Source organism: Haplochromis burtoni, unplaced genomic scaffold (assembly GCF_018398535.1).
Source record: "Haplochromis burtoni strain Fernald_Lab_line unplaced genomic scaffold, NCSU_Asbu1 Contig_112, whole genome shotgun sequence".
Lineage (NCBI taxonomy): Eukaryota > Metazoa > Chordata > Actinopteri > Cichliformes > Cichlidae > Haplochromis > Haplochromis burtoni.
The window spans coordinates 1601720-1627761 of record NW_024582473.1 but is presented as its reverse complement, the minus strand read 5'-3'; the positions used below and the strand labels follow the sequence as shown (position 1 = coordinate 1627761).

At 43.9% G+C, this 26042-nt stretch overlaps 2 protein-coding genes across 6 annotated transcripts in view; both read left to right on the top strand.

The window, feature by feature from the left end:
* wwp2 (WW domain containing E3 ubiquitin protein ligase 2) overlaps positions 1 to 14725 on the top strand; it is a 58346-nt gene extending 43621 nt beyond the window's left edge. For 3 of the 4 annotated variants that reach the window (XM_005928405.2, XM_042223485.1, XM_014335534.2), the window contains 14 exons: positions 10 to 64; positions 1360 to 1441; positions 3041 to 3169; positions 4278 to 4356; positions 5749 to 5820; positions 6126 to 6214; positions 7992 to 8151; positions 9552 to 9685; positions 10790 to 10930; positions 11042 to 11162; positions 11982 to 12086; positions 12163 to 12259; positions 12621 to 12693; positions 14010 to 14725. In XM_005928405.2, the coding sequence (XP_005928467.1) occupies positions 10 to 64; positions 1360 to 1441; positions 3041 to 3169; positions 4278 to 4356; positions 5749 to 5820; positions 6126 to 6214; positions 7992 to 8151; positions 9552 to 9685; positions 10790 to 10930; positions 11042 to 11162; positions 11982 to 12086; positions 12163 to 12259; positions 12621 to 12693; positions 14010 to 14109 (1437 nt within the window). In that variant the 3' untranslated portion in view covers positions 14110 to 14725. The remainder of the gene's footprint in view (positions 1 to 9; positions 65 to 1359; positions 1442 to 3040; positions 3170 to 4277; positions 4357 to 5748; positions 5821 to 6125; positions 6215 to 7991; positions 8152 to 9551; positions 9686 to 10789; positions 10931 to 11041; positions 11163 to 11981; positions 12087 to 12162; positions 12260 to 12620; positions 12694 to 14009) is intronic. The other variant, XM_014335535.2, reaches the window with a different exon arrangement.
* A 127-nt stretch (positions 14726 to 14852) lies between these two features.
* Positions 14853 to 26031, top strand: adat1 (adenosine deaminase tRNA specific 1). Of its 2 annotated transcripts, XM_005928404.3 has the most exons (9): positions 14853 to 16736; positions 16965 to 17033; positions 17117 to 17171; positions 17257 to 17387; positions 18771 to 19362; positions 22239 to 22384; positions 22986 to 23085; positions 23172 to 23258; positions 24848 to 26031. In XM_005928404.3, exons 1-9 carry the CDS (start codon positions 16553 to 16555, stop codon positions 24978 to 24980), a joined length of 1497 nt encoding a protein of 498 aa, XP_005928466.1. In that variant the 5' UTR covers positions 14853 to 16552; the 3' UTR covers positions 24981 to 26031. The 2 variants fall into 2 exon arrangements, with proteins under 2 accessions (XP_005928466.1, XP_042079420.1); XM_042223486.1 differs by lacking the exons at positions 22986 to 23085; positions 23172 to 23258; positions 24848 to 26031 and adding an exon at positions 22464 to 22974.
* Positions 26032 to 26042: the final 11 nt, after the last annotated feature.

Here is a 26042-nt window from a genome sequence, read left to right as displayed (position 1 = left end):
CCCCCCCAGCCATCCGGTGCTCCGGTGGAAAATGACCCTCTGGGCCCGCTGCCTCCTGGATGGGGTGAGTTTATCTAACGCACGCACACATGCACACACTTCTGCGACTGTTAACAAACTCCAGGCAAAGACGAGAATATTCTAAAATCGTCTCCAGGTGTGCTAGATTTACAGCCTGTTTGAAAAGAGTGATTCTGCCTCCCTCACCGGTCCTGCAGGTAGGTTTGGGGACACTCAAACTACCTGACGTGAACCTTCGATTTAATGGTTCAAAATGCGCTTTCCTTATGTGCGTGCAGCTGTTAGGTGGAGGTGTTGGAAAACAGTTGCTGCACGGTGAAATTTTCCCTCCCTTTTACAGATCTCAAAGCACGTTTTTGGAGATTTCAAACCTTCTGGTTCTGTGGCTATTACATTTGTCCTGAAACACTGACCTGTGAGCCAGCCAACTGTTAATTGATTGATAAATCCCTCCACTGATGGTGATTTTCATTCCCGTGTAGAAAAGCTGGATAAAGTGTCTCATGGTTTCTTTTCAGCGCTCTACTCATTTATCACTGTACGCTTTCCTTTTGCTCTGAAATCCACAAATTACAGAGGGCTGCGTTATTGATGGGGCTCTTCATCATCCACCGCTGCCCCAAAAGAGCAATGTAACCGGAGCCACGGCGAATCGTTTCCCGCACATTCATTCATAAACGAACGCTGCTGGCGGCTCCCGGTCCGCCAACATTTTCACAGACTTCATCACAGCCGTGTTCTCTCCAAAAATAAAAAATAAAAAATCCCCCGCTTTCTGCCCGTGATGCCTTTTCAACATGTTGCGGTACCTCAAAACCTCAATTACATCGCTGGCTCTGATTTGCTTCTCGGGTGCGCTTTTTTTTTCTCATCTGCGGTTGCTCCGATTTGAAAAAGAGAAAGATGGGAGATGGAGGAGAAAAGAAGGGAAAGTGGCAAGTGGGGTGGTTATAGTAAAGTGGGGGGTGGAGTGAGTAGGAGTTGCAATGCGAGCACTACTGTTTCTGAACCCTCCACACAGTCCTGTTAATGAGAAAAAGATGTCAGACCAGCGGCGGGAGGAGGAGGATGGGGCACCAGTGTATACACTCTCTGCTGTATGTCTGTGGTCACTCTGACACACACACATACACATATTTTGCTTTACCCCGGTGAGGTATTTGGATCACCCCACAGCGAAATGCCACAAAGACTCGCTGCTTTTCTCTCATAGCGGCGAGATTTTTTTTCTTCTTCTCCTCTCGGTCAGGTGATCCCTCTGATCCCGTCGAGCGTGGAGTTTTCCAAGAACCTCTGAGCCCACTGAGCATGCTCCTTCTGCCCCATTTGTCTCCACAGAGAAGCGTCAGGACAATGGCAGGGTGTATTTCGTCAACCACAACACACGGACGACGCAGTGGGATGATCCTCGGACCCAAGGGTGAGACAGCGAGCTGGAAAATATCTCTGTGTGCGTGCATGTGTTGGCCTGCTTGTTAGGTGGCGTGCCGCTTTGGGTGTTTGCTCATACTCAAGACGTGGTAGTCATGCACAGTTTAGTATGACAACACAGTGACTCATCTACATTATGATATAAACACGAGTAGAGTAATACCCCCAAGAGGAACATTTATTTCACAGCCTGACATAAGTAAAAAAAAGCAGCTTTACCTCACATTATGTTGGACACAGGTCCGATGCGCTGTTGGTCATCTCGCTCACTTTCCTGATTTTCCTCTCGTCTCACCCAACTAGCATACTAGTTGACCCGCTGACATTTTAGAGTTTGAGCCTTCTTTGCATCTTCTCCTGGAGATGCATTTGCTCTCTGATAAACCTTTGTTGCCATTCTAGATCTTTTCTAGAATCCTAAAAGCATGATTTTCTTCTTGTAAATTATTCATTTTTTAGCATGCAGCCAATTGATTATTTTCCCCTTTTATAGAGTCTTTGGTTCAAATTTTCAGGCTAGCCAAGCAAAGCAAAAACACGTTAAAAAGACAACGTTTACGAAAAGGTGAAAAGCTGTGTTCTTCTTCTTAATTTTCATCCAAATTGGTTTGAAAAGTGAAAAACGCTGTTCCTCCTCTGCATTTCTGCAAATTCCTCGGACAACAGACAGATTTAAAAGCAGGCACTTCTTAGTAAGTAAGTAAAGTTTATTTATGTAGCACTTTTAAAGACAGGAATCTATTACAAAGCTGTATTAGCATCATCACCTCTTACTGTGAGGTGGTGATGCCACTGTGTTAGCCTAGCATCCGGGAACACGATAGAAAGGAAACAGATTCACAGGCAGATCAGGGCGACTGCTATGAAATTTATTGTGATTAAAAATATAGAGCATGTAAGAAAGAAAAAAGTGGCGATAATGCGTTGGAGTGCATGGATTTGGTGAGAGACTCAGTCAGAACTACACAAAAGCATACAAAAAGAACAATCACACTGCTGACACCATTTATACATCCGTATTTAATTTTAAATTATCAGGTTTTCCGTCAGTATCGTTGCACACCTTAATAAGTGTGTGTGTGTGTGTGTGTGTGTGTGTGTGTGTGTGTGTGTGTGTGTGTGTGTGTGTGTGTGTGTGTAAAGTTGAAACCATTTCACAACTAAATAAAAGATCAATCAAATATCGCATTGAACAAATAAAAAAATACACTTTGTATTTTTTAAACACGGGGTGCTAAACTTTAACCTAAACACAACCTTGACCGTGACAAAAGTTTAGAGTTTTAGACCTCGGATCAATACAGTAGGTTTAAATAGAGCGACTAAAGCATCAGGGAAAGAAAACTGCTTTTCACCTTAAAGCCAAACATGCTGCTTCTGTGTCCTCTAAGCGTTCTTGTGGTTTGAAGCCACCTGAATAATCAAACCTACCATTGCCATGCTCATAGGAGGTAAACTCCACTGTGACACACCGGCGCAGGCTTTCTGGTTTTAGCACGAGTTGGCAGGGGAAGGTATGTCAGTTTCATCCCCCGAGACGGGGCCCCTCGAGCCGGGACCGCGCTCACTGCCCTCTCCCCTGTTGCAGGATGATCAAGGAGCACCCCCTGCCCCCGGGCTGGGAGATGAAGTACACCGCCGAGGGAGTCCGATATTTCGTGGACCACAACTCGCGCACCACCACCTTTAAAGACCCTCGACCTGGGTTTGAGTCAGGGTAAATATTCTCTCAGCCCTTTCCTCCCAAAGCTGTCACAGGCCGAGGCAAAGACTTCCTAATTAAATGATCATTCGACACTTTCTCCAAAATATTTAAGTGATTTTTGCCTCGGCCTGACATAACTGCATTGAAAATATTAAGTCACACAAGCCGCTCGTTTGGTGAAAACCTGAAAATAATCTTTTTTCTAAACTCCCATCATCTTTGCTGTTCCTTTTTATCCATTACCTTTCCTTTCTCTCCTGTTTTGAATATTTCTTTGAGTCAGAGAGAATCAGTGTCGCAGAGGATCTCAGAAAACTCACACACACACACACACACACACACACACACACTGCTCTTCCCCTCAGCCTGTGAGTGTTTGCTTTGCCTTGAAGCAGTCTCAAATCCCAGAATGTGCAGATGTGCGACAACACATCCACTGCAGACTGCGCTGGCATCTGTGTGGGTGTTTGTGCTTTTCTGTGTTTCTGCATGCAAGTGTGTATTTGCTTGTGTGGTCAGTGCTGAAGACGTGTGTGTGTGTGTGTGTGTGTGCATCGGCGAGCTGCTTTTCATGCAGATATTTGCACGTATTTTTAGGCTGCTATTTCACAGAGGCCTCCTTCACTGTTTTCTTACACTGGATCCTGCAGGAGTGTGCGTCCGCGGCCAGCGCTCTGCTGCTGCGGTCGCCATTTCCTAACCCAAACCGAGATGTGCCTGGCAGCTCGGCAAGCACAGACCCGACGCATTAGAGGCCTCCTTCTTCTTCACTCCCCCCCAAATCATCTGTCTAACTCTACTTCTGCTTCTCAGCCTCTGTGCTGCTGACAAGGCAGATGTCCACTGTGTGTGTGTGCGTGCGTGCGTGCGTGTGCGCATACAGTGGGTTGGTGGAGCTTATACTAACACAGCTGCGGGGCCAGGCTCACCTCTGTCTTTGCGACTCAGACACTCGAGGGCTGTAGAGCTGATGCAAATTAAGTATTCCTCAAAAGAGGACGCCAAGTTTCTGTTGGTCAGCTGACCTTTAGAGTTCTGTTGAAACTTGTAAAATTGACCAACTTTCTCTGTTTTCTGTGTGTGTGTGTGTGTGTGTGTGTCTGTGTGTGTGCGCGTGCAGGTCACGGCAGGGCGGTTCACCAGGCGCTTACGACCGCAGCTTCAGGTGGAAATACCACCAGTTCCGTTTCCTGTGCCATGTAAGTGTTAAATAGAGTCTGTAGCCACAATAAAACTCCCCACTTTGCTCACCTTGATTATTGCAGTCTGGATCTGTTCACCCAGAGAAGGAAAAAAAAAAAGCATAATTCACTCTAAGACTGGAAAAGTGTGGCCAAAAAATATATTTTCAGTTTTCTGGACGACTTGGTTTTCAGGCAGTTATTTCCTCTCTACATAAACTCAAGACAAAACATCACTTTCTTTATTAAAACTGCACACCTTCCCTCACGAGCTACAGCAGTATAGGGCCAAACTAGAGAGAAACTATCGTTTTACACATCACAAGCATTATTGCATAGACCGATTAGACTGATTGGGAGTTGAAGGCTACATCCGCTTGTGCACATTCTAATACTGTAGAAAGAAAACCTGTGAGATCCTGATAATAAGGGAAAAATGTCAGTTTGTGGCGTTAGAGTGCTGCCACTTTCAGTCATTACCGTCATAGAAGCGCAGCTGTTTACTGGTGCAAGCCTTTAAACAGGAGAACAGAGTGCACGTTCAGAATTAGAGTATTTCAAAAAAGGCAAATTTTTTTTGGTTTTAGCCTCATATAAAATCTTCGAGTCTTCGACGTTCTTAACGCAAAGTTGGACTTTCAGGAGGCTTTTATTTTGTAGTAGACACGGCTTTAGGAGCATTCACATGTTAGCGGCATGTGAACCAAACCAAACTGATTGGCAAGCGCTTTATATCTGTCAAGTGACATTTCCACTGTGACTGAACTCAGACTAAGCTAAGCCACATGATGTCATTGTGGTTACGGGGAGGTCTTAGAGGGGGAGGCATCCATGGATCCACAGAGAGCTTCAGATACCGTCTCGAAAAAAGAGAAAATCTCAGGTTACATATGTAGGCATCGTTACCAGTTTGTTTATACTTATGGTGTCTGGAAAAATCTTATTACTAGCTTCTATTTAAGCCCTCTGGATGAACTGGAGTTAGTTGGTGTGCTCCAGCATCAAGCTCTTCCCATCTGTCCTGTCAGTCTTCATTTAATCTCAGTGTTCTGATTCATACTCAAGAAGATTTGATGAAGATGCCATAGCTTTATTTTAAATGTATTTGCCATTTTGTTAAAAATCTTTAAAAGTTGAACTATGTGTGTCTGTGAGCCATAGTGTTCTTCACTTTTTGCCGCTTTTTATCCTCCGTATACTTCACACCCAGCAGCCTGAGACTAAAAAGAGAAACATCAGTAATGAGATGGTACAGATCAAGCAGTGACGTGCTCTGTAAACTCTGTACCTGTTTTAAATGCTGACACATGTGAATTGTAGAAAGGGATTAGGATTGGGATTACAGAAATGTCCCGAGGTTTTCTTCTCGCCTTGATGGTGGTGTTCTTTTTTTCTTTTTGTAATGTGCAGTCTAATGCCTTACCCAGCCACGTGAAGATCTCCGTGTCCAGACAGACGCTGTTTGAAGACTCGTTTCAGCAGGTCAGAGACGGATGAAACACACTTGTTATTTTTCTTTGTTCTTCTAGTTTACATAATGGTAACATTTAATAACTACAATCTTATCTTATCTCTGCTTTGCATTGGTGCTTTATGTTATATAGGAAAACACTGTGATAAGGAATAAAGGGTTTCTGTGTGGTGAATTTTTTGAGGGCTTTTAATTTGAAAGAGCTTCTTGTATCAGGAGAATCATTTAGTTACTTTAGAAGCGAGTCTAGGAATGGCTGAAAGTGAGGCCACTTCTTGGACACCATCAACGTCTAAATAACGTGCTTTGTCATCAGATCATGAACGTGAAGCCATACGATCTTCGTCGCCGGCTCTACATCATTATGAGAGGGGAGGAGGGGCTGGACTACGGTGGCATCGCCAGGTGAGAGCAGCCTAAAACTCTTTCCTGCAGCTTCTCTTTACATCTTCAAATTCTGTCATTTTATATGGGTTTGTTAAGCTTGTTATGTAATCCAGGGGTTTTTAACGTTGGTGATGGTGTATTTCGTCTGTTCCTGCTGCTTCTCAATCTTTGCACCAGCTTCCTGTTGGGTAAAAAAGCAACGGAAAAACCAGTGGTGTTTAAATGACTGCTTTTCAAAACTTGCGATTCTCTGAAAATCTTTGTTTTCTGCATTGTTCTTCCCCCAGCTTCATTGTTTTATTTTAAAAATTGTCCTCTACAATCTTTTTGTAAGTAAAGTGAGAAAGAAATTTTGTTTTTAAGGTCAATTTCCTGCAAGATAGGGCATCGTTACAGTTTCCATCCTGACCTGATGGTGGTAGCGTTGTCACCGTTATGATGCTTAAACCTAGACACAGTGATACCGATGTGTGTCTGTCCAGCCTGTAGATGCAGTAACACAATGGCGCAGATTTTAATCTGTTGTTTTTGTCTGAAATTGTTACAGCAACATCATTTTGATATAAAACTGCCTTTTCTGCCTTCTAGAAGTGCAGACGTGTGTGATAGTGTTGGGTTACTTGTTGCTCTCTCTCTCACCCTCTCACAACATTGCTGTCCTCCTCCATCTCTCCATCCGTCCATCACACGTGTCCATGCTGCCCGCTGCGTCTGCTGTCACTCAGGTCTTCCTCTCTGTACATGTTGTTATTTTTCCTCATTTTGTTCTCTTTGGTTTTGCATTGTGTCTCTGTCTCCGGTGTCACGTCAGTGGTTTTACCCTATGGTAGGTGACATCATGCTGTTCTACCACAGGGTAGAACCACGGACGGGATGTTGGGAGGTGTCTGCGTCCGTCAGTCCATACACCCTCCTCCCTAATATTCCCAAAGGGGAGAGGGCAGGGGCCTTGGGAGTGCTTGGTTCTGGTGCTGCAGCTGGTGGAGGGGGCCCTCATTCTCTCTAACGTGCATCCTTCCACAGTCTGTTTGTGTCTTTTTATTTAGTTCTACCTGGCTGTATTTATCCTAAATGTTATATGTTTTGTCTCCATGTAATTCATGTGTCAGATTTGGCTTGTAGGATGTGTTTATAACTATAAATGTACTTTCTATTCCCACCTAAACCACTTCAGAGTCATAAGAAAAATCTTCTTTTTCAGTTAAAAGAATTGATTTAGATTAATAACTGGTCAGCAAGATCCATTATCAGAAATGAACATCATGTGAAGGATCAGCAGAATAAACAGAATTAAACCCAACCTTATTTGGTCTTCTATTTGATTTACATGAGGCATCGATGAGCTTAAAGAAATCATCGTGTCTACAGGACATCGGTATTAAGCCGTGCCAGTGGACTTTATGTTTGGCAGTAATTTTAGAGTTGAGCTTGGCAACACCTTGTAATTGGTTCCTGTCTTTTTGACAAGAAGATTAAAAGCAGCAAATGAGTGAAAAATGAAGACGCTGGAAGTTTAGGATGATAAATGTCGTAATTATATGCTGCCAATGAAAAAAAGCACCTCGTTCTCGTGTGGGAGAAATGCTTTTTCATTTTCCTGCTTTTCTTATAAACTCCCTGTGATCATGTGCTCTTCTGTTGACTGTACAGCTAGTATAGAATGTGTTTTGGGGTTTTTAAAATAATAGTTTTGAGGTGTTTAATTTCAGTGTTGTATGTTACTGTTAGGTCCCTGCAGGATGACAGCCTCGTGTCTTCCTCTCGTGCATTCACCTCCTCTTCTCCTCTTCCACAGGGAGTGGTTCTTCCTGCTGTCCCATGAAGTCCTGAATCCCATGTACTGCCTGTTTGAGTATGCTGGCAAGAACAACTACTGTCTGCAGATCAACCCAGCATCCTCCATAAACCCCGACCACCTCACGTACTTTCGCTTCATCGGTCGCTTCATCGCTATGGTGAGCTGTATTGAAATCGCACAAAAACACAGTTCTTTTGTTACATCTGAGCCTTTTTTTTTTCACTTGATCGCCACATACGGCAACATTGTATCCAGATGTGTTTCTTTTAAAGTGAAACCTCAGTTTAATAAACTGAAGCGACGCTCACGTTGGGAAAGCCAAAATGCAGATGTGATGTAGTCGAGACATTCCTCTATCGTGTTGCGATCTTAGTAATATTGTTACTTTAGCAGCAAAAATGGATTTCACCGCACGTATGTAGGCTTTGTGTGTTTAACTAACCTTTGTGATTAGATGACTGCATTTCTAATCTCTGGTTAGCTAGTTTTGCTCACTGTTTAGAACAGATATCACATATTTTGGATTTTTCCTGAAAGTGCGTCACATAAAAGTCATTCCACAGGCCGTCAGCCGGGAAAGCTCTCGCTCAGAGCAGGTTTCGTTTTGAAGTAGTTTGAAGCATTCATGCACGGCATTCTGGGGTCAACTCAAAAAAAATTTGTAGGTCCCAAAGCCGTCACCCTCCACCTTCCCCTCCATCTGCTACCCCACCCCTCACCCACACCATGACTTCACTGCCGCACCCAGCCCACACCCGGCAGCAGCTGCCTATATTTAGCCCTAAACTGCACATTGCTGACTTTCCTCACAAAGATCGTTGTCTCTACCCACTCCCAGCTCCCAAAGCCTCTCTGACTTTATTTCTCGTGTCTTTTCCTTACCTGCTTTGCTCTCACTTCGGTCACCCTCTGCTCTGCTTCCACAGATGCGGTGGGTCAGCAGGACAGGATAGTCTGTGACTGAGTCAGTGAGCGTCTGTGTTGTTCTTGGCTCATCGTAGCTCTGAACTCTCACAGGGTTTTTAACATTAAACAGCTCCGTCTGACTGAGTGTGCTCTCTCTGAAAACACACACACACACACGAAGGAACGATTAAGATGTGGTTTGGAGCCGTTTGTGGTCGCTGCACATGTTTATGTCCACGTCTGAGTCTTAATGATTTGCGTTGTTCTTGTGGCTGCAGTGATTTCAGAAATAAAAGCCCCATTCATTTTTTCTGCAAGTGTGATTGGCTGTTAAAGCGTTTCTAACACTTGAATGAGCTCAAAACGGCCCCCGTGTGAATCATCAGCATGGCGCGCGTCCGAGATGAAAATATGTGTAATTTGTCGGGCGTTAATTTGAAACATGTGCAACCAGAGTCCATAAAAAAACACTAATATCGCAGAATTACAGCAGGCCAAAAATAAACTCCCTCTGTCTCTGCTTTATTACATCCAGGAACTCAAACTTGCGCTATCATCAGCCTAACCCAATTACATTTTATGAAATGTGAGCAGTGAACACCAGGTGGCGTCTCTTATTGTGGTTTCTAATGTAATAAATCCTCCCTGCAGGCTTTGTATCATGGAAAGTTCATCGACACCGGCTTCACGCTGCCTTTCTACAAGCGAATGCTGGACAAGAAACCCACTCTCAAAGACCTGGAGTCCATAGACCCGGAGTTTTATAACTCCATCATGTGGGTCAAGTAAGTAATGCAGTCATGACTCCTCTGAATCTGTGCGCTCTGGCCACCTTATGCTCACAAGGGTAGAGGTTGGCATGTGAGTTAGTTAGTGTTTTAACTAATAAAAGAAATGAAGAGTAGGAGTCCAGGTGAATAGGTCATACTAAGCCAGTTATATCCAAACAACAGAAACCTGGATGCAGGAAGTCTGAAAGTCTTAAAATGCCTCCCAAACCATATTGATATATCAAGTAATTGTTAAATGACTTTTAGTTGACAAACCAGCTAAAAGCTTAGCTGGTAAGACTCTGAGATGCTGCTCTGTTACATGTGCTGCTGACAGTGCTGATCACAAACAGTGGAGTAGGAGCGCCCTCAGCTGGACAGACTACAAAATTTATCAGACCACCACCTAATGTGAGGTTTTACTCTAAATTAGGGATGTCAAGGTCACTTTACATCGAGGGCCACATACAGCCCACTTTGATCTGAAGTTGACTGAACAAGTGAAACTCGGTCAGTGTAAAGAAGTTTCAGTACAAATTTAATCCCTGAGATGTCTTGTTATAAGATTTGGAAGTGCAATTTCAACAATACGCCTCAGTTTCTCTACACGATAAATGTGTAAAATTACAGAAAAGGTTCTGGCAGCTGCCCAGCCTGTCCCGTATCTGTAAAACATGAAGTTTTTGTTGATTCACAGCCACTTTTATTCAATTTTATTAAGATACATTTCCAAACATGGTGAACAGAAGCATGTTTATCTGTTGCTACTTTGAGTGATAATGACTATCAGCAGGAAAATACAGGTAAAAAATTTATGCCCGCCTTTACATTTTCCAAAGGTATCCAGTGGGCCAAAATGCAGTTTTTGCCAGGCCAATTTTGGCCTCTGGGCCTTATGTTTGTCACCCCTTCTCTAAATTAACAGTATTAGTAAATACATTTTAAAAAAAAAATTATATTTCTGATATTTTTATATTTTATGTATGAACTGCCACATAAAGGAGTTGGTGTCGCAGTTTGTTCCAAGAAGGCTGCTGGATTTAGGTCAGTCTTGCAGGCGACACAGAGGACGAGGTGCCAATGTTTTTAGTTTCATCATGTGTGTGTCTGTGTTTTCAGAGAGAACAACCTGGAGGAGTGCGGTGTGGAGCTCTATTTTGCACAGGACATGGAGATCCTCGGGAAGGTTTCCACTCACCAGCTGAAGGACGACGGGGAGAACGAGCTGGTCACCGAGGAGAACAAGGAGGAGTACATCAGGTCAGTAAGCAGAAATGGGGACAGTTGGGCTGATGAAGACGGATGAGCGTAGGAGAAACAAGGTCTGTGGTGGAGAGCAAACCATAAAAAGCAGCCTCTTTGTTCACGCAGCCTGCTGACAGACTGGAGGTTCACCCGCGGGGTGGAGGAGCAAACCAAAGCCTTCCTGGACGGCTTCAACGAGGTGGTGCCTCTGGAGTGGCTTCGCTACTTTGACGAGAAGGAGCTGGAGGTGAGGAAGACTTGTATTTATTGGTATTTAGGCTTAAAATGTCATGAATCCAGCTGTTAGCAGCTCGTTTTACTTGTGTGTGTCTCCCAGCAAAAATCACACCACGTGAAAACGATGCTTCGTGTTTTGCCTGATCGCACCATAATGCCACTCATTTGCACCCCAGGGTTCCACTGAGGATTTAAAGTCACACGGATCAGGATCCCAGTGACACTGATATTTTGTGAATTCAGTGAAAGCCTGAGGCAGTTTAATCTCACACCATGTACTCAAATAAAGTTATTTGAGTGTAAATGTCTCAACCTTTTACCCCGTTAGCTTTTCTTTGAGGGATGGACCTCCCTGCACCCTTATTGAGCCGTTTTGGCACCTCTTTAGAGATCAGTAAAGACGTGGTGTGACGACCATCAGAATAGTTTCCTGGGTTTTCCCCAATCATAGCTCTAGTGAGCTGTATAGGCACAGACCCTCACTGACCTCATATGCAAACATTTTGTTCTGGAAGCAGACCTAAAACGACAGAACTCAGAAAAGAGGAACAGAAGGGAAAGAGTTCATGAGCCAAGAGAAAAACCCCCAAAACAAGCTTCTTTTTTTTTTTGAAAAGTCTGAAATCTCATCCGACTTGAGCTGCAGGAGCCCCGTTTATCAGGAGGAAATGTGAGAATTTGGGCTGTAATCAGTAAAGTTTTATAAAGGACGTCAGGGTTCTGTACCACCACATGCAAAAATGTCTCTGAGCACACAGAGTGAAGTCACATGTGAGTAGTTTAAACTCCAAATTTTAAAGTAACCCCCCTGTCTTTGTCCTTTTTGCAGCTGATGCTTTGTGGGATGCAGGAGATCGATTTGGCCGACTGGCAGAAGAACACCATCTACCGACATTACACCAAGAACAGCAAGCAGATCCACTGGTTCTGGCAGGTATGGGCCTGTAAACACACACACCTACCACGCTGATGCTCCTAGGAAAGCGCTGACCTGAGCGTTTTTTCTGCAGGTGGTGAAAGAGATGGACAATGAGAAGAGAATCCGTCTGCTTCAGTTTGTAACAGGAACCTGTCGGCTGCCCGTCGGAGGGTTCTCCGAGCTCATAGGTACTGACTGCGTTTACAGGGACAGGAGTGTCCTGGTTATGAGGATTCTCCTGGTTTTAATACTGTTGTAAATAGATCTCTGCCTTTGCATGGAGGGACCTGTGATGTTTACAGACACTAACAGGAAATTCTCAAGCAATTGTAAGGAAATTGAGCAGACATTTAGCTCCAAACCAAAGTGCTGAAACAAAAGCTTTTCCATGCTGCTCTGGGAGCTGGAAATCCCAGAGCATTTTCGTAAGATATAATAAAATTACTCACTTTCTTAATCATCTTCAGTTTAAGTTTCTGCTATGCGAGTCGGCAGCATTCAGCTTCCTGTTCAGGGTTTGAGTTTTGTTTGTGTGTGTGTGTCCTGCAGGAAGTAATGGTCCCCAGAAGTTCTGCATAGACAAAGTGGGGAAGGAGACTTGGCTTCCAAGAAGCCACACATGGTAAGATGCTGCCTCGTGTTCTGCTTCTCCGAATCATCCATTTATTCATCGTCTCCTGCTGATCTTATTTAGGGTCGAGGGGGCGGAGCCTGTTCAAGCTTTTATAGGGTAAAAAGCAAGGTGTTTATTGAAGCGCTCCTCTGAAAAACTTAAAAATAGCCTAAGACTAGCAAGGTTACAAACGAGAAGGACAGCTTTACAAACCTCACAGCGCATCACCTGCCTCAATCACCCTATCCCAACATCCTCCTCTGTCACATCAGTCCCTGCATGTCCTCTTTCCCTCCCACCTGGCAGCTCCCTCTTCCACATCCTGTCTTCAGTATATCCACTATCCATCCTCTGCACTCGTCTCTCTAACTTTGTCACAGCCTGAGCTTTTCCTCCGATGTACTCGTTTCTAATCCCGCCCACTTAGCTCACTCCCAATGAAATTCTGAACATATTCAGCTCGGCCTCCTGTTATTTTGTCATCATAGCAGCTCTCGCAACAATCTTATGAACCTATCCTTCTGTCATAAATCACCCCTGACACCCATCTCCACCCTGCCTGCACTTTCTTCTTCACCTCTCTCTACTTAAATCACTTTCCTTAGATTACAGAGTCTTTTCACAGTACAGAGAGCTGCCGCTCTGAGGCTAAAATGAATGTACAAAAAGACATCTGATAGACAGATCAGCAGATTTAACTAAACGTCTTAAAGTGGACTCATTTCACTCAACTTCCAGCTCCAGGTTTTTATTCTGGGACTCTACTAGAGCAGCTTTGCATAATTTAGAATCCTTCTTCACGTTGTAGATGGTCTCTGTGCAGTCCCTCAGGCCATCGTCTGTCTGAAACGAGCAGCTATTCCTGATAAATTCCCTTTTTTAAAGTCACATAGTATTCAGAACCTCCCTGACAAGAGTCACATTTTTATGCATGTTTTACCATCTCAGGACCGCCCCTCTGTCACCTTCTCCTCCTGGATTAGTATCAGGAGGAGACGCTTGTATCTTAGCTGTAACGCTTCTGCTACATTTCGAAGGGAATTCTCGTTTTAAAGTTGAAATTTAAGGACGTGGATTCGGACAGGATTTCAGCTACAAAAGTAATTTCAGCTAAAAATACACATGATCTAAAATGAATTAAAACCACTGAGCAGGGCAGGTAGGATTTAAAACGGTTACTACAGGGGGAAAAATAAAAATCAGGATTTCACTTCCTCTGTTTGAGCTGTGAGCGGCCTGGGAGCGTTTAAAAAATAGACAAATGTCACCCTGAAGTTCCATCTGTAAATCCACGCTGAGGTGTAACTCTGTCTCCTCCTCCTCAGCTTCAATCGTCTGGATCTGCCTCCCTACCGAAGCCTGGAACAGCTCCGAGAGAAGCTCCTGTTCGCCATCGAGGAGACGGAGGGATTTGGACAGGAGTGAGACGAGGAGGCAGAGACGGACGACACTTAAATCGACGAATAGTTTTTTGTTATTGGTCTTATTTTGCGTTTGTTTGTTCATCACAGGGCTGAGGAGTCACCTGTCAGCTAAACAAGCCCTCACCTGGGCGAGGATCATGTTAGTGAGCTAGTGAGCTGAATCATGGGATCAGGCTTGAGGCACAGGAACACAGAAGAGTGAATGCTTACGTGTGTGTGGGTGTGTGTGTGGTTGCTCATGTTAATGCCATTGTGTATTTGCATATAAATGGTGTGTATGTGTGTGGATTAAACAGGATGACCACTCCCCCCCCCTTACTCACTGCTTAGAACCGCACCAAAACCAGACGACATGATAGTTTTAATGTCAGCAGCGACTCACAGCGACAGCACAGCTACCCGCAAATGCAGTACAACATATCTACCAGAGAGACGTACATTTTAAGCATATTAAAGCAGCGAGACGGCAGCGTGTGAGAGGAAGCTGTTATCGTGAACTAGTGCGCCTCTGTTACAGAGGTCAGAGAGATGAGATGCGATTTTATTTTTTCTGTTGATTGTGAAATTCAGTCGATTTCTCCTGTATATAACTCAAATAAATGAGATTTCAGTCATAAGATGTTTGGGTGAGGCTTTCTTTTTAAAATGCTTAATCCAGTGTGAGTGACGTAGGTTCAGCATTAATTGGTTTACTGTGCCGTGCAAACAATTCGAGCCACCCTTTGTTTCTTTATTATCAGACTTTCTTTTTTAAAGTGCTCTTGAGCAATCGTTCTGCAGGCTTTCTGAAGGTTTTTCACAGCTTTTCTTTGGACACTGGCGGCTTTTTCACTTGAACCTGATCATTTCTTTTGTTTGTTAAGCTACTTGACACCAAACTCTGAGTCATTCAAGAATAAAAAGGCACCAAACTCAACCAGTACCAGACAACTTGGCAAAGAAACATTTTAAATGGTATCTTTAGGCACTTTGGTACTAGGAGCATTTTGCAAAGACACATAATTTGTTCCCGTTTCTTTTGTTGAATTTATGAAAAATATCAACGATAACACAGTTTGACAAACACAAGCAAACACTATCAGTCATGGAGTGGCCTCTCCAGAGCTCGGATCTCAATATTATTGAAGCAGTGTGAGATCATTCTGATAGAGGACGGAACAAAAAGGCAGCCGGCTTTCAAACAGGAGCTTTAAATGTCCTTCAAGGAGCTCAGAGAGCTACTCCTGAAGAGTGCTTAAAGAAATAACATGAAAGCAGCCTCAGAGTTCAATCTATGGTGAAGTGTAAAGGTGGTCATCCCAAATATTGACTTTCAGGCCCCTTAGAATTGTACAGAATTGTACTGTTTTTGCCTTATATACTGTATTTCCAGTTGTAAATATGTTTGCACCCATGAGGGGCGGCTCGAGACTTTTGCACAGAAATTACATAATGACTTACAATCATTAAAGTGTATAGAACTTCTTTACAGAGGAAAACTCAAATGATGATGGAGGTTAGCAATGTCCAGATGTCAGATTTGAACTTCACAATAACAATACTGTACTGTTGAAGAAAGATGAAATGATAACCTTACTCAAAATGTATTTTTATGTGTGGTCTATGATTAATTACCCAAAATAGAATATTTATAAAAACATGCTTTGCATAGAAAAATTCACCATGTCACAATTGCTGTCGTGATTGCCATCATTACTGTGTTTAAAAAAATAATCAACGATATTATTGAAATGTTTAGGGAAAATTTTAAAAAACGAACCATCTCTGTAGCTTTGTTTGTGGTTTTTGTTTTTAAAAAAATCGAATAATAAAAATAATATTTTAAAGGTGTTTTACACTGATTATCAAGGGTAGCGGTGTCACCTTTTTACTGACAAGTTTCCTGAGACGACTTGAGGAATGTTGACATATGTTATTTCACTGTCTTTGTAGGGGGGATTACACTCTGCCTGGGCCCCCCAGTTAGAGCTCAGCCCGAAGCAGTTTGAGGTTTGGCCGACTGGGTCACAATAATTGAAAATGCATGTTTGGATGTAACCATGCACGCAAACTTTGAGTGAATCTTCACTCTCAGTCTCCCATTGGCCGTCCAGTTTGTGGCTCTGGGCACAACAGATTATGTCTACAGCGGTGGAAAGACAATACATTTAGTGAGTACGCTGGAGAGGTTTACTTAATCAGCCCACTGGACACAGGTAAGAGGTAAGGATGAGGTGGTTTTGGTGATGTGCAGAAGAGGGTTGGTGGATGTATTGACATAGGGTGCTGAAGAGAGGACTTTTATTGTGAAAGTATCTCTTCCTTTGCTGGGACCGGAAATAACTTCTTCTCGTTCTCATTCGCCGGAAGTGCACCGGAGTTAGTCGCAGTTCTAAATGAAAATGCCACCTTTGTAGTGTTCGGATGACACCGGGACATTAACGGTGAATTTAATCATATCTGAAATGCCTACTGGTGCTCACATCCGCCTTCCCCGTCGCTTTAATGTGGTGAGCGCGGATGAAGTCGCCAAGTTGTGCTACGAGCGTTTCAGTCAGCTTCCCCGCAGAGGGAAGCCTGAGCCGGGCAGAGAGTGGACCCTGCTGGCCGCTGTGCTCCAGATCACCCGCGGAGCTGACTCTCATTCAGGTTGTTCGGCAGGATGGACCAGTCCACTGTTCTGAAACCCCAGTTTCATTCATTTTTTCCCCATTTCTATCAAACGTCACTGCTAAAAAGACATTTAAAGTTTTCTGAAGATGGGGAAAAAGGCTTTAAATTGTTCTGAATTATGTCCATAATGTACATTTCAGCGGACCTGTAGACACTGATATGAGTGAGGTATAGTGATGCGATATTTTTCTTTTTCCATCGCAGTTGCTATGGAGGTTGTTTCTCTGGGAACTGGGACCAAATGTATTGGACAGACCGCCATGAGTCCCACAGGTGTGTGCAGATGGACGTTTTGTGTCTCAAATGCTGAAGGTGTCGATTGTGCAAACCAAATTTTGTTTTCCTTTTTAATTCAGGTGATGTACTTAACGACAGCCACGCAGAGGTCATTGCCAGGAGGGGATGTATCAGGTGCGTGTATGAACCCACCTGTGTCACTGCAGGCTGTTTGACTGTGCTGATTGCATTATGTATATGTATGCGTTTTTATTTGCAGGTACCTGATCCAGGAGCTGCACAGGGCTGTGAGCGGTCGGGGCAGCTCTGTGTTTTGTGCAGCAGATGAGCGAGGAAAGTGGAAGCTTCGGCCCAGAGTTTCCTTCCTCCTTTTTACCAGCCACACTCCCTGTGAGTGTCAGCACACAGGACAGCGACAATAACGAATACAGTTACACACAGCAGAAAGTAGATGGAAAGAAATCAAACCAGATCTGTGTTGCTCACACAGAGAGCGGCTAGGTTATCAGCTGTAGTTACTGTGAGTTAATGTGAGGTAGTTTGGTAACTTACCCAGTTTAGATTTATTCTGTTTTTTGATTACATAACCCATTCTAGCAGAGTGTAATGCAGGTCTTTATAAATGATAACATGTAATAACCCCTGTTTGTGCCAGAGATGCAAACAAATAGCCTGAAAAGTCTTTCAGCTCTTGAGCTTTGATGCAGAGTTGATATGGCAACAGTTAAATATTCACCACTGATAACATTTAACATCCCCTTATTAAGCAGTAAACCTAAATATTAGTCAGCAGCGGCATTGTTAGCCGATAAATAATAAAGATGCATTTCTGATAAGGATTGTTAATGTTTAACTCTCCAACCTCTTTATGGTAAAATTAGTTCCATGAGATGATGAATAATTGAGGACTTGACATGATTATTCTTGTTTGTGAAGGAAGTCAGTCCAGCCTCATGCAGAGAACAGGGATCATTTGTGATAAAGCACATTGCGCTATAACTGAGACCGGCACAGTTCTGTGGGAAAGTAATTCTCAAATCATCGTTGCTCACCTGCTTAATCATCTCTGATTTACACGAAACTTTTATGGTCCAAAGTTTGGACATGTGTAATGATTGCTGTGAAATTTCAGCTTTATATATCAAAAACTTCACAATATATATATAGTTTTTAAACTGCAGCACTATATACATATAAACAGTATTAACAGAAAAAAAGTAAATATGTATTGCACAATGGTTTATAGAGGAAAATGGGAAAAACGTTGCGGCGAAACGTTGAGAAAGCACCGAGTTTTTTAAATGGACTGACAATGAGGTGGAGTTGTTGCTGCGAGTAACGCAAAAGTACAAAGTTGCAAAAGCGAGTGAGAATTAAAGAATTTGAAGAAAAGCTCTCTGGAGCATGTACGGACTGATATTAAGCTTTAATAGGGCTGTCAAAAGTTTTCGCTGTCCACACTGCGACACATAAAGCACCGTTTTCAAATTACGCGTTTTCGAGAGCGTTTTCCATGAGCGAGAACGCCGTCTCAGTGTGGACGGGAGGCCAAAACGGAGAGAAAATGATGCGTTTTCAAACTAAAACGCATTAGTGTGGACGTAGCCTTACATTGTAGTATTTGTTATTAGCTGTGAGGCGTTTGCAGGCGCTTTCTTTTCTGTTGTCTTTCAGACTATATGCATTCTACCTTTAACCATACCTTTATCTGTCTTGGCTTTAATCATGCAGAAGTGTGCCCTCATGCCATTTGTTTGTCCGATCTGAAACCAGGCGGCGACGCCTCCATCATCCCCATGACTGACAGCCAGCCTCAGCCCTGCCCTCCTGTCACGTCAGTAAAGGGCCATGAACAGACTGATGGAGGAGGAGACCTGAAAAGGAAAGCAGAGGAATCCGGCGAGGAGCGAATCTCTAAGCAGCCTCATCTGGAGGAGACGGCAGAGACAAAGGAAGAGGACAGAGGAGACACAGAACAGCGTGGATCGCTGAACTTTAACAAAACATTGGAAACATCCTCACAAACCAGCAGCTTTGCAGTCTTGGCTCAAACTGATGGCACTGGCCTGCATCATCAGGTCTCAGACATTCACAGAACAGGGGCCAAGTGTGTACCGGGTGGCCCAGCTGACCCTCTGCAGCCTGGGGTGGGGTATCACAGTCCGGGCGTTCTCCGGGTAAAGCCTGGCAGAGGAGAGCCAACTCTCTCCCTCTCCTGCAGCGACAAGATGGCCCGCTGGGGGGTGCTGGGCTTCCAGGGTGCACTGCTGACCCATTACCTACAGGAGGCGCTGTACTTCAGCACCGTGGTGGTGGGAAAGTGTCCATATGACCAAGAAGTCATGCAGAGAGCTTTGGTCACAAGGTAATGCTGAACCGGCTGCTTTATATTTTTATTAGTTATGCGCTGTGAAAACTTCACCTAAACAGATATAGAGCCAGATAGAGATATTGAAGGTTTATGTAACAGTTCCAGTCATGACCAGCATGTCAAGGATCCTCCTTGATGTAAAACAACGTTAGGTTCAATTAGAGAGAGCTAAATGCAGCAGATATTAATGAAAGTGAAATGAGTGCAATGACTTCACAGTTCAGTCTGGTTTCTGCCAGAAAAACGACCTGTTTGCAAACAGTTGCCTTTCAATGAACGAAGACACGTCCTCTCCACCAACTCCTGAGAGAAAAAACTGCTAAATGGTGAACTTAATTCTTCAGCTATTTTGCCAACTATCTAAATCATTGAATTCAGGTGTTCTAGTCACTACATGTGGCCTTCAGATTAGCTCAAGAACAGTTTGCAGAGAGCTTCATGGAGTGGGTATCTATGGTGGAGTAGCTGCATCCAAGCCTTACGTCACCAAGTGCAATGCAAAGCATCGGTGCTGTAAAGCATGAGGCCACTGGACTCCAGAACAATGTTGCATGTTCATGCTACCCTGTCTGTAAATGCGACAGACAAGTCTGGGTTTGGCGGTTGCCAGGACAACGGTACCTGTCTGACTGAATTGTGCCACGTGTAAAGTTTGGTGGAGGGCGGCGGTTATGGCGTGGAGTTGTTTTGGAGGAATTGGGCTCGGCCCCTGCATGCCTCAGCACACCAAGACTGTTCCTGTTTGGGGATGGCCTCTTCCTTCTCCAACATGGCTGCGCACCAGTGCACAAAGCAAGGTGCATAGAGACATGGATGAGCTAGTTTGGTGTGGAAGAACTTGACTGGCCTGCACAGAATCCTGACCTCAGCCTGACAGAACCCCTTTGGAGCGAATTAGAGTGGAGACCGTGAGCGAAGCCTTGTTGTTTTAAGCAGAAGAGACGAGCTGTTCATCCTTTTGTCTCCTGGGAGACGAGCCTTACAGAAGATTGGATCAAAGAGTTCACATTTGGAATTTTTTTTTTTTGCGTTTTTCTCTACTCATTTTGTCATGTTTGATTATAAATTGAAGAGGATCTGGATTTCTGTTGTTTTCCTGCTAGATTACAGCTTCCAAAGAATTCCACTGATGTCCTGCAGATGATAACTTTGAGCAGATTTGGATTTCCCCTGTATTCCTCTGGGATTATTTATGTCAACACGAAACAGAGATAAGTGCATCGTCTCACCTGGATGTGCTCATTATTTGGTCAATCTCTCTCAAAATCAAACAAAACCAGCACTAGCTTAGAGAAGTTTATTGGATACGTATGATTCAAGAGATTTTTTTGGCTCTAGTTCGCTCCTGCTAAATTGCTTTGGTAAAACATCCTGCATTCAAAAAGTCTAAAATGTGGTGTTAGGTAATATATATATAATCTTAAATGCTTTTATGCTGATTATTATTGGTTTATATAAGAGAGGCCCAGACTTCAGTGTAAAACTAGGTTACAGGCTGACCAGAAACTGCATGTTTTTTGTAGAATATGAGGAACTGACAGAGTGAGACTAAGTCTAGACAGGTTGCCCTGGCAACAGACCTTAGAAAGGGGAAGTTATTGCAAGCTGCACAAGAAGTTTTAGTGCACAGGCATATTAATAAATCAGACACAGAAAAGAGGAACTGAATAGAAGAAGTTTTGTTTGTAATGAAACTGTGTGTGACGTCGAGAGGTACATAAAGAACCTGGCCTCCTGTTTTCTGCTTGAGACTGGCTGATGTGAGCAGGCGTTTCTGTGTGTGCTCAGTCTCCATATCCCGGGATATGTAAGATTAAAGATCATTTTTTAAAGTAAAAGACCGCTTTTGAGCTGTGTCTTTTTGGCCCTAAGAATCAAAAGAACCGTTTTAACAGTGGACACTTCCTTTTTAACCTTGTGTGAAACCTCAAAGGTAAAAATCTGCATTTAATTAGAACGTCACTCAGTGGGTTCTTACATGTTACTTTAACCTTAAAAATGAACAGATCCTTGGGGCTTAATTTTCCAAGCTACTGCATTTAAACCAGTCAGTTACCAAGTACACAGATTTAGAGGAGAGCTGCTGGTAATGGGTGTGGCTGAAGAGGAAGCGGGCTTAGCCACCCTGGCAAGCACGCCTTCAGGATCAGCATCCGGAGGGCTGAGTACCAGTTTGAGCTGGGTGAGTCTCCTCCCTGGCTCCATCTAAGCTGTGTTTGCCTACTGGGTAATGCTCATGGGATTCAGAGATTAGGACTTTTAAACAGAGCCAGTTCCAGACCTTCCTGTATTTGGGATTCCTGGTCAAAAATTCCCATTAACACACTCCTACATTCCCAGAAATGTTGAAGTGTATAGTTGCAAAGGGTGAGCCAGCATCATATTAAGCCCCATGGATTAAGAATGGGATGTCACTCAAGTTCATATGCACGTGAAAGCAGACGAGCAAATACTTAAGACAGCATAGTGTTCTTGTTGCAGTGTGCATGTTGGACAGGCACCAACTGGTGCTGGTTTAAAAACCACTTCCTTGGGCCGTATAACCAGGATATCTTTCCTTTATCTGCCTTCTGACAGCCTAACATCTGTAATCGGGCTAAGTGGTTACATCAAGGTAGCTGTCAGTTTGTGTGATTATCACTTATTCACACACAATGAACTCTTTCACCCATGAAGATAATGCATTTTGACGCCTCAGTATGCAACAATAAAGAACTGCTTTGATATCACTTTAATCATGTGGGAATTTTCCAGCTGCTAAATTCTGTGGAATTTAGTGGAACACCTGCAGCACTGCAGGTGTTAGGCAGTGAATAGTCTTCATCAAATCAGACCACACTCAATTAAATGCAGTGCTTCTGTGCCGTCAGGTGCGCCTGTGTATCGGACCTCCCTGCCGGTTTCGCCGTACGTCCGCCTGAGCTGCTCCAGGCCACGTTGGAGTTTCCTTTCAGCCAAGCCCAAACTGAGCTCCAGCACCAGGCCGGCCAGGGCCGCATCTCCCCCTGCGGGGCAGGTAGGACTGTCCACATGAAGTTAAGTTGTGAATGAGAAGAAATGTTTTGAATGAATACTCATTTCCTGTCTGTTTACAGCTTTCACATTCAGAGCTTTCAGAAAGATTCTGCAAATTATTTGTAAGTGCCAAAAAACTAGATGTCAACACTTGACATCAACCATCGACTATCCCTAATTTAGTCATCTCAAAGAAGCCACACCCACCTGCAGCTTAGACCTTCTGTTTGTGAGGATCACCCAATCGGGAAATTGCTTTAGTTCCTCCACTTGCTTTAGTGGAGGAACTGAGCATGAGATGAGAAAGGATTTCAGATCAAGAGTATCTGCTAGACTCAGGGTGTCTGCCTCGCTGCAGGCCTCTCTCAGTTTAGGTCCAGTTTGCAGCTGTCTCTTTCTGTTAATGGTATCAGTTTTTTAATAATAATAATAATAATGTATACTTTATTGATCCCCGTGGGGAAATTCCTCTCTGCATTTAACCCATTCACTCAGTGAAGCAGTTTTTTACGGTTTCAATTAAAGTTTTAATTGTGTTTAAACTGCTCCAGCACTGAGCTGCGATCTCGGTGTGTATCTGAGGTTTGCTCCCTGTGTTTCAGCCATCAGCTGGTGTAACGTAACAGAGCAGCCACTAGATGTCACCGCTAACGGCTACAAACACGGAGTCACCAAGAAGGCCCTGGGAACAGCAAAAGCCAGGTAGAACCAATCCACTGTCATCATACATGAGTACCATGTGAGTTTGCTGTGTTCTCAAACATCCCGGCGTGCTTCTCTGATTTCAGGTCTCTTCTGTGCAAATCAGAGCTTTTTCATTCCTTCTTGTCTTTGGTGTCGGCCACCGATCCCTCGGCTCTCCCCGACTCTCTCAGGTAACAAACAATTGGCTCTTTCAGAAACTCGCTGCAGCTTTTGAGAACGCTCCTACGAGAGCTGCAATATTTGAAGAACAGTGCAGCTTCTCTCAGTTTGTGCAACTCTCATTCACATAAAACTACGTGCACCAATCACTAAGGAAATGTTCACATCACTGTGAAATGTTCATTACTGGAAATCGTGTTATGCAATCTGACTGTTACGCTCGTATTAAACAGGTGGGGTTGGTTTGAATTCCTCAGTCTTAGATTTCCAGCCTGCTGTGGGTTAAAATGTTGTGTGTGCACTTTTTCAGACTTGTGTGCTATGCTGCTGCTGATTGGCTTCATGTTTACTGATCACTTTATGAAGTTATCAGGTGATTTTTGATTTTTTTTCTATTAAGCTTTCGTATTAAGGCTTCATCAAGCAGTGACCTTTAGCTTGCACTGGAGCAAGTTTGTAATCGAGTCTGAAGTGACTGAGCTCAGAGTTAGCAGCTTCTCCAAATCTAAGGCCATGTGGATCACACATGAACCAGGTTAGGTGGAGAAGGGTGCTGTTCCTTACCTCACTTTTGGCCATGAGTTTTGGGTAGCGGCTGGACTTCTGCAGGTTTCGGGCTCTCCTTTAGAGATGAGCTGAGGATGTGGTGTCCAGCTGTGAGGAGATTAAAGGGCCAATCCAGGACATGCTGGAGGTACTGTTTCTCTTGGCTGGTGCCTTTGTTCTGCTCTCATTTTGTTACCTGTTAAACTATGGATAAAACCACCACTGTGGTGCAGTCATGCCAGGCTGTTGCCAAATAAAGGACTGTCCAAGGCTGCTGCGGTTTCATGTTGCACTCGACAGGAATCTGTAAGGTTTTTTTCTGTGAAAATTGGTCCTTGCAGTTGAATCCCTGGCTGTGTACTTATATTAAGCCTGTCACACGGCTACTTTGTTTGCATCGTCTTTGTTTTTGGAGATCCTGTCACATAGTGTGCTGTGCTACATTTATGTGGAAGACTGGCTTCAGGATGACAGTAGATCTCTTGAAAATGAATCTGAGAAAATGAAACTCTGATGACTAACAATGGAGGACAAAGGTCCTTGTGTTTGTCAGAAAACCTGATACGGCCCACACACAACAGACATATTGTAAACACTCACACTCAGCTCAGCACAATGACAGGACTTAATGACAAAGGTACGTCCGAGGAGGAGAAACGGCAGACGAAGGAGGAAGTTGCAGCTGAGGGAAATCAATCGTTAATCTGCCTTTTGAGAGCCAGTCCTGATCACTTTATCTACAAGATGTTCTTCTTTACTACAGTGGCTCAAGTAACCACGGTAACCAGCAGATATTTGAACAGTCTGTTTCTCCTATCTAACCTAACACACAGTAATCCACTTTCTCCCTTTGAATGATGTATCTTGAATCTTTATTACAGAACTTAAACTTCAGCTCATTTTACGTGCTAACAGGTTGTAGCAGCAATCTGCACGAACAGTTTCAGCCAATGGGGGTTTTTTTGTACTTCTGTAGTGGTTTAAAAGTAACTTAGAGTAATAATTTTTGCTTCTTGCTTTACATCGAGGATTTTCTTTTCTTACATGTGTCCAGGAAAGCAGAGCTGCAGACCTACTGGGACTACAAGCAGGCCTCCCAGTCGTACCAGCAGGCCTGGCAGCAGCTGCGCAGTCAGGCATTCCCTCTGTGGCCGCGCAGTGACAGAAACCTCCTCCTCTTCCACTGACAACTCACTCTCGACAGGCTTGATGACAAAGCAGCTTTGTTGTAGGAGAAACTCAGAGGTCAAGGGTCGCCCAAGGTTTGACCTTGTGAAACTCGGATTTCAAACATGCTGCAGAGAACAGAAAGGATTGCGGCACCCTTTTAATGAAAGGACAAGCTTGGCTTCTTTAATTTGCGCTGTCTTTTTCCTCTCTTCCTGTGTGTGTGTTGGCTCAGCTGGTCTGCTGTGCCGGTTCGCCTCAGCAGGACGCTCTGCGCTGTCACGCTGTTTGAAACTGTTGGTAATGCAGCACACACGATGGCTTATTTTCACAGTGCATGTCGTGGCTCCAGCTGCCTGGTGTTCTTAAAAACGCACAGCCATTTATACCTGCACAGGAAAACACAGCCTCCAGTCTCACTCCTAGTTTGAATGCGTCCTGCACTAAAAACATGAAGATACTCCTGAAGTCCCAGACTATGTCAAAATTTGGAATCAAAGGAATTGCTTTAGTTGGTTTATCAGGTTGAACTGGCAAACTGTGGGAAAAGCTTTCTAATTTCATCGTAAGGAAACGACCAGCAGTTACTTTCTGGCAGTGGTTTGAACCCTGCAAAGACGTTTTCGCACCAGTTTGTTAACTCGGCCTGTGTAGGACACATTGTTGTGAAGAAAAAGGTAAAGCTGCACATTTCTGCACAAACAGTTAGGTCGTTCATGCAGGACCACGGTGCAGGGACAGAGGATCGGTTCAGTTGGTGATGTGGCTCAGCTGATTCCTGCTATTTCCTCTCTGCTAATGACAAACAGCACATGGTGGCTTATGTCCAGGATGCCTTCAATTTTCTCATTCTTCAGCGATTTTGAGCTGTTTTCGTCACATCCATCGTAGAGATGTAGAGAACTGGGCTGCAAGCTCGTCTGTAGCTCAGGGGAAAAATAACCACAGGTCATGGCATATGGCTGCCTCTCCCTGCACCTGGTTTCTTCCTGGTAAAAGGGAGTTTTTCCTTCCCACTGTCACCAAGTGCTTGCTCATAGAAAGCTGTGTGTTTTCTCTGTATTATTATAGAGTCTTTACCT

What these genes read in the sequence shown, in the direction of transcription:
- adat1 (XM_005928404.3), top strand. Translation starts at nt 16,553, where the DNA reads ATGCCTACTGGTGCTCACATCCGCCTTCCCCGTCGCTTTAATGTGGTG. An exon ending in CGGAGCTGACTCTCATTCAG is followed by an intron (nt 16,737 to 16,964) that starts GTTGTTCGGCAG and finishes TTTCCATCGCAG; the next exon opens with TTGCTATGGAGGTTGTTTCT. An exon ending in CATCTCCCCCTGCGGGGCAG is followed by an intron (nt 22,385 to 22,985) that starts GTAGGACTGTCC and finishes CCTGTGTTTCAG; the next exon opens with CCATCAGCTGGTGTAACGTA.